Genomic DNA, 8,608 nt, shown 5'->3' with positions numbered 1-8,608 from the left:
TATTTCATGGATTTAGAAAATAGTGTACCATACTACCATAATATTATGTCACTGTGTACCCAAACGTATTATTTTTTTTTAGATATGTGGTGTACCCAAACGGTATATTATTAATTTGTACCCAAACGTGTTACGGCTTTAATAATTGTTATTTTGTTATTCTATTTTATAGTTATGAAAGTGTCTTAATAAAAAAAAATAAAAAAATATATTATTATTTATTATAATTATCGTAAACTGGCCTATAATTAGTGTCGTAACGCGTACTATATGATTGATTACGTTAGAAATGGCCAATAATTATTTAATTATAATAGTTGTGTGATAAATAAATCATTAATCAATTAATCAAAAGGTCTATTTACACATAACCGTTCCGTGTCTGTTTAGTATCAGTGCAAGTGTATATTATACACTTACCCGATTCGTATCCGTGATGTCCGTTCAGTATTAGACATCAGTGAAAATTATTGTTGAGCTTTTCCATACCAACTTACTTCAGTATAGTACTATACGTCAGTATGAAGTGCACGTTTGTACCTACATTAGTAGGTACATTATTAGTATTGATTTTTTGTTGTAATAATTAATATTAATATTAATATTAAATTACAATTTATTAAGCTTATTAATTTTCGTATCTATTTTTACTAACTGTTTTAATTATTATAAATAATTTGAGTGAAAATAATATGACTGATAACTTTGATGAAATAGAAGATCTAGCTGTACTTGCGTTATTACTAGACGAAGAAGAAAAAACAAGGAATAAAAAATAAAAAAAAACTTTGGGTTCACGACGTATGGAAAAAGAGAAAAATAGAAGGAGAATTTGCCACTTAATAATATAAAGAATTAGTTGATAATGAAACGAATTTTTTTGAATATTTTCGAATGTCACAATACAGTTTCAACGTATTGTTACATAAGATTGAAAATGATATTAAAAGACAAGATACTTTTTGGAGAGAGGCAATAACACCAATATAACGACTGGCAGTTTGTTTAAGGTACGTGTATAATTTTATTAAGTATAATATATGGTAATTTATTTTGTAAATTAAATTAAGCTTTCAAATTTTAAATTCTTTTAAATACATAATATGTTTTTTTGTAAAATTAATAAAAATGATAATTGCTTTTAAAGTAAATATTTTCTTGCATAATTATTAAAAATGTTGAATAGTTTCATAGTACATTAAAAAGACTTAATAGGTATACAACTAAAACTACATACAAATGAACATTATAATATAAAATTATTGGTTAGGTCTGTAGGTCCTTGAATGTTATAGGCGAGGTTCTGAATAGGGTTTAAAGAAATATTTTGACTTAAATCTGCAGAGGATGGTGCCGCAGATGAACAATATGTAGTATTTGGTGATATTGTATTTTCTATAGCACTTGTACATAGGCATAGTTTTGAACATTTCTTTTAGAAAATTGTGGAGATGGCGGAGAGGACAGGTAGTGCACTAGTGTGATGTAGATGTCATGACGTCTCTTGGTTCTTGTATATATTGGTATTTTTGAGCTGCATTTGGAATGATATTTGGATTAAATTATTGATATGTTGGCGATGATACAGTAAAATTTGGCGCCGTATGAGATTTTTTTTTCTGTTCTTCGTCTAAAATCATTTTCTTTTCATGCTCTTGTACTACTGAAAATATTTTAGATTTCACTAAGTTCAAATAATACGGTGTGAATGTCTTAAGTGTTGGTGAGAGGCCTGTCAAAAAAGCATCGACTGGATTACTCTGAGTAGCATTGGCCATGTTATGATCCTGTTTATGCGTAATATATTTCATCAGCGGTGAAGTCATATAATATGGTGAATAATTTAAATGATTTTTGGTCCATTTTTTAATTGACTTAGAATCCATAGTTTGTTTAACAGTTTGCAACTGCTTGCCACCGTCTGACACTATTTCGTTCATGTGCTCGTCACTTTGAATTTCAGCGTTTTCATTTTCATTTTTATTTTTGCCCATGTTTTCATTGAAAATGTCAACGTCTTCATTGTCAACTACATCTTCTATGTTGCTTAAAGTGTCTCTTTCTTGTATACGTGGTTCTAAAAATTGTAGCTGGTCATCAAATTTATATTTTTTTACTTTTTTAGCGGCTTGCCCACTTGTTGTTTTTTTAATTGATTTTCGGTATTGGTCTTGCATATTATTCCAACGAGTTTTACAAGTTTTTCCTATAATTACACATTATTACTAAAATAATATCATAAAGAAAATATTTTTATTACGTATTTATTCATATATTCACACTTAAATTTAAATCATAATATTTACGTACTGAAACTAATTATTAAATTTTCATTATACTATTTTCTGTGATTAAAAAAATTATATGTTTATTTGACGTTTCAGATTTTTGGCTACGGGAGATTCCTTTAAGATAATTTCATTTAGTTATCGTCTATGTCATGCTACTGTGAATAAAATTGTAATTGAAACTTGTAAAAGTATAATAACAAATTTAATGTCAAAAGTAATGTCACTACCCACAGAAGAAAGATGGAAACAAATCGCAAATGATTTTTGGACCAATTGGAATTTTCTTAATTGTATAGGTGCGTTGGACGGAAAACACGTCACTATTCAAGCACCACCAAATTCTGACACAAATTTTTTCAACTATAAAAAACATTTTCTGTCGTGTTACTTGCATTCGTTGATGCACAGTAATATTGTATAGCCATAGACGTGGGCGCTTTTGGAAAAAACAGTGACGGCGGAATATTAGCACACTCTAACATAGGAAAGTCGTTAGAAAATGGTTCGTTAAATATTCCGAAAGATGAAAATTTTTACCGGGAACCACCATTTCTGCTCAATACGTTATATTAGGTGATGAAGCGTTTCCTCTGAAAACGTACTTGATTCGACCATATCCAGGGAAGCAACTAGATGATTCATTAAAACGAATCTAAAATTATCGTCTTTGTAGAACTCGTAGGGTAGTGAAAAATTGCTTTGGAATTTTAACACAAAAATTTCGTGTTTATAACAGGAGGATACAATCGAAGCCAGAAAATGTATGTAAGAAAAAAAACAATATTCAAAAACGATTTTGAGCGGAATCTATTATATTATAAATTGGAATTTTTTGATATTTTTATATTGCCACGAACTTCAAACACGTTTTGTAGTTAAGGCACGAAAAACACTTTTTATAGGTATAGGACCTATACAAAAAAAAATATTTTTATATACTTTAAGGAATTCCGTTATTTTCCTATTCCATTTTCGATTCTCAAACATTTAAATTGATTGTGTATACATTTTTAACTAGGTAATATTTAAATAATGTACAGCTTTTCGTGATTTTAATGAATTTTGACAAAATTTATACTCCAAACGCTCATAAATAAAGTTGTTATTTCATTTATGTTTACTTTCATAAGAAAACCTTAAACAATTTAGAATATATTTTTAAATATTTTGATTATAATATTAACTACTTTCGAAAAACCTTGTTTTAAATTTTCAATCATTGGCATCATAATTTTAATTACTTGTTAGGTTTATTTCATCTCCAATACTACGCCAAATACCTACTATCTTTATATCCGCTATACTTAGCATGTGATAAATCATATAACTGCATGTGAAAGCGATGAGTTTTTCATCAATATTCATTATGTATAAATAATTATATAAATTATTATAATATAATCAATTTAAAACAAATTTGACAAATTTAAATAAGTCACTTTGTACGGTTGTAGGAAATTTTGTACGGTCACCCAGAAAAAATGAAAACCTCAGACAGTTTGTACTATTTCAGAAAGTAATAAAATGTACATGGCGGGCAGTTTGTACTATTTCAGGTAAAAAAAAATGTTGAGACATGAAATGTTAGACATAATTTGTTATTACAAAACATAGGTAATTAACAATGTTAACATACATAAATAATAATAATCAGGGCTAAGATTTGTATGCAATAAAAAATTGTAAAATATGCATTTTATTTACCAAAATATGAAAAAATATGCATTTAAATTGTTATAAGATAAACACAAAAATATAGTTATAAAAAAATATTTATTTATTGAAAAACATCAGTAATTGGCTGTTTGTCTTAATATAATATAATTGAGAAATAAAATAAAATAATTTATACAACTCAAACAATAGATAGTACAAACTGTCCGTTTACCACACGGAAGGGTTATGTGTAAATAGACCTATGTACTTACATGCGCACAACAACTACACGCAAGACGCAACACGCTACAGTTATTAGATCATGGTGTTAAACGTTACACAGATTACAGAGTAACAATTCCGTATAGTAAGATATACCATGTATAGGTGAAAATATAAATACCTAATTTCTAAGCTAATTAAAATTTCTAGAATCTCATATCTGTTATAAATGATGAAATAATACTATGCAAATATTAGGTATGCAATAAATAGCATAATTTGTGAAAATAATATTTTATAACTTAAGAAATTGATAGGGTGTGTGGAGGCTTGGCACCCCACTACTTAGGATTAATAATCTGTGAGGGTAGATACAAGTTATTGTTCATTGCCACAATGCCACACCCAAAAAAGTTTAGTTCGGCGCCACTAGCGCAACCGCCGTCGCCTGCCACCCACACTTATAATTTTATAATAATCATATATATATAACTAAGAATATAATAACTAAGAAATACTAACATAATATTAACATACCAATAGCAACTAAATATTATAAAAACAAAATTTTGTTTATTTTAAAGGATATATATGTGGCATATTCATCATTTATGTATGCTACATGTTATATTTATATTAATAATAAGTATACTTGAAATATATTATATATTAAAATAGGGAAACTCTCCGTTGATCATTAGTCATTACTAGAGTCCGGAATTTTATGCAAAACATATTTTTAACAAACGTATGCTGTTTGATGGGAGTAAGAAATGTTAGCATTTCATAACCTGTAGAATCTGTTGAAAAAAGTTTTTTTGCATTTTAGTGCATATTTAGACTTCAGAGAAATCAGAATATTTCAGAATATTTTAGTTTATAGTACATATTATAGAATATTTTAGCATATTTTCGTTATATTATATTAAAGGATATTCAGCATATTATATAAGACAATAATCACGGACCGCCGTACTAACATTACTCCGGAAAATTTGGAAAAATATATTATTGTACATTCCTTTAAAAACATTGTATAATATTTTTTTTGATTTTAATGTACTGCATAATGTAACATAAAATATAATTATATAAATAATGATAAATTATAAATTTATAATCATAAATCATTATCAATAACCATATTGCATTTTTTTATTTTTTTATTTATTAGTTAGTATTATCAATATTTTTTAGAATATTTTTGGAAATATTTCATCTATTTTAGCTGCATACAAACATAATATTTCAAACGTTTTAACAGAATATAAATCCGGACTCTAGTCTACTCATTACTGATGACTAACTATACTATTATTGAGTAAAACATTTTTAATTTATACTATTACAATTTACACAGTCAACAATAAATGATTAAGCTATTATAATTTATAACAAAGCTGTGTTATTATTCATCATATTAGTGTAATACACAACACTTTCAAAATATTTTTTTATCAGACATTTTCGATATGATGATAGAACATAAATACATAATTTGATGAATTATTAAAAATAGTAAATAATATTATCCACCATTATGGTTAATATATTAATATATATTATAGGTACTTCAGTATTGTAACACATTTTGCAATAAAAATTATGGTTCTTAATCGTAAATATTTACATGCTAAATAAAATAAAATGTTTAAAAACTAAAATATACTTGTCTAATAATATAGCTAGTGATTTATAATGGCACAATATTAATTTATTAACGTTCCCTACATGTTAAAATAAAGTTATACAGAGTAATATTATTTGCCGACATTTTTAAGCGCATTAGGTCTTGGTGCTGATTTTTCAGACTACGAAACTTATTAGGAAGTATCTGTTTATATCGTGGACTGGCGTATAGATTAATTATAGTTTTGTTTGTTAAAGATATTTTAGAAAAAAATCATTCGATAAATATTGCAATGCAACAATAAGATTACCTACAAAATAAACTTCTGTCAAGCCATAGTAAAAATATTAAAGAGATTGCTACGCGGACATACATCATTGGTGCAAAATACAGATAGAAAGGGATAGCGCGCAGAAGTTATTTATTATTGGCCAAGAAAATTTTATAAATGTTAATAAATTTATTTTATTTTATATTTTTATGTGAATTAAATATTGTAATAGATTTAATACCGTTAGCCCGTCTGGATGGTTTGGTACGCCCGACGGCGTTGACTGGAGCTGACATCTGAGAGGCGCGCTGGACGAACGGCTTGTGAGGGCATTCGCGGCGGGCGCTATTGATTTATAGTTGGGCGTTGGCGTTTCGTCGATAGTACAGAGACATCGAGTTGTTCAATTGTGCGGAGACATCGAGTTGTTCGATTATTTTCAATTTAGTAAAAGTTGCTTTTAAAATAGTATCACATTAATTTAGAAATTATTTCGAATACATGAAATAAACTATTTAAGAACAAATACAATTAGTTTAAGTGTTGAGATATAATCATTTTTGCTAAAATATCATTTCAACATACTGAACAATCGAATTGGACGGGCACTTAATAATTGAGCGTGCACGTCTAAAATCACAGTGCAGCTTTGTTCAACGTTTTTGCGCACAAACAAGTACGTGCACAAGCTGTCAATATCTATAACGGGTGGTTTCGAGTGGTGGACGCTTTTACGAACGCGGATTTAAATAAATAATAAAACGAAAAATAACAATACTATTGGTCACATTATAACCAACAATATTAGAAAAATAATTATATTTAACATATATATTTAACACCCGCCGTTTCACATATTGAACACTATTTGATATTTAATCATATAATAATAAAATTACAGACGTCATTAGAACATATAGGTATAAACGAAAATAATAATAACTATATCGGTTTTGATACAACGGAAAAATAATAATATAATGGCTTAAACATGTCATGGCTCGGGAGAAATAATATTATATAATTTATTACGTTTTTAAAACCCATAAGTAGTTACGAGGTTTGTCTTTCGATAAAAAAAAAAGGTTAGTGGGTAACTACCTACGTGAAACAGGTATTTTAACAATAAAACTACACTGATCGTAGCACCAAGTGCTTTCATGTAATAATATAACAGGCATGAGGGAGTAGTCGCATTCGAAAAAACGTGTTTTATAAATTTCAACCAACAATAAAATTATATAATTATATTATATAATATATAAGTGCAGAGGGAGAACCAGACGATATTATCTAAATTACTTTTTTCAATAATTACATTACTGTAGAAACTACATTATTTTTTTTAAACTTAAATATTTTTTCTCATAATATATTCAAAAGTAATCGTATTATATTATACTCTAAAATATACCATCTATAAAGTATATATGTTATTTTAAGTATACAAATGTCAATATGTCATCCTCTATACATATTTATTATATATTTTTCAGCCAGTATGCTGTAGGAACGTCATACATTATTTATATAAATTTACGGTTAGAAATCGAATTACTTTGACATCCATCTCGGTCGAGATGAGAGCGAAAGCGGTGAAAAGACCTTGTTTATTGATCACAACATCTCCCCTCGGCAGCTCGACCGCCCATTACATCCATCACACTCAATCACCGCAGCCCTTCCACAAGACTTTAAAACTAGTCGGCACGATTGATGTGCTACCCGGACACAAATATTTACCGACATTCCGCCTGCGGCAGTGCAAAATATAATATAGTGAATTGTGTATATATAGGTATTGTATAAAAGTATATTATACAAAATGGAAAGGTGCTTTATACTTTTTGTAGTGCTGAAACTGAAACCATCCTACACTATACAGTCGACTGGTTGAGATTAAACGCAGTTCACGAAAGTTGAAAATTAAAAACACAAAACCATTTTAACCCTTTTTAATAAATTGTAAAACGATAAAATCATATTTCAAATAATTATTTACACATGCATCATATTAATAAACTTTGTGAATAATTAATTGAAGTTCAAGCGCGTGAGATCGAAAAAAATGTTATAGAAATATTTTTTCTACAGTTTAGTAATTATTGTGTGGCTTAAAAATGTGGAACTGAGAGTGAAACTATTACTGCTACTGTTTGATAAACTAATAATAAATAAAGTTTTTGAATTTACCATGATTATTAACTGAATTAATTCAATATTCCATTTTAAAAATTCGATAAAAAAAATATATAAATATTGAAACAATAACAGTAGTTTTCTGTTGTTTGTGTATAGTATAATCTGTATATCCGTGACGTCATAATTATATGAGTAAATAGATTACACATTTAGTACGTCAGTATGACGTGTATAGGTATATTATTTAAAATTTATAATTCCTAAATATTATATCAGCTGTATCGTGTATGCCTGCTTGGCTGCTTATACCAACTTATCATGATTTTGTGTTTGATTATATTTAAACTTTAAATAATTAGATCGTTAATAATATTAGTTATGTACATGCATAAACAA

General features: G+C 27.7%; 1 protein-coding gene across 2 annotated transcripts; it reads right to left on the bottom strand.

Moving 5' to 3' along the window:
- Positions 1–1,057: 1,057 nt before the first annotated feature.
- On the bottom strand, positions 1,058–8,163 carry LOC132918206 (uncharacterized). 2 transcript variants are annotated; one of them, XM_060979338.1, is made up of 4 exons: positions 7,915–8,163; positions 7,629–7,824; positions 6,312–6,527; positions 1,058–2,206 (listed from the first exon to the last, which is right to left on the bottom strand). In XM_060979338.1, the coding sequence occupies exons 3-4, from the start codon at positions 6,364–6,366 to the stop codon at positions 1,563–1,565; spliced, it is 699 nt and encodes a 232-aa protein (XP_060835321.1). In that variant the 5' UTR covers positions 6,367–6,527; positions 7,629–7,824; positions 7,915–8,163; the 3' UTR covers positions 1,058–1,562. The 2 variants fall into 2 exon arrangements, with proteins under 2 accessions (XP_060835321.1, XP_060835322.1); XM_060979339.1 differs by lacking the exon at positions 6,312–6,527.
- Between the last annotated feature and the right edge of the window lie 445 nt (positions 8,164–8,608).

Source organism: Rhopalosiphum padi, chromosome 1 (genome assembly GCF_020882245.1).
Source record: "Rhopalosiphum padi isolate XX-2018 chromosome 1, ASM2088224v1, whole genome shotgun sequence".
In the NCBI taxonomy this organism is placed as follows: Eukaryota; Metazoa; Arthropoda; class Insecta; order Hemiptera; family Aphididae; genus Rhopalosiphum; species Rhopalosiphum padi.
Note: the sequence above shows the minus strand (reverse complement) of the source record. Positions and strands in the feature narration are given on the sequence as shown.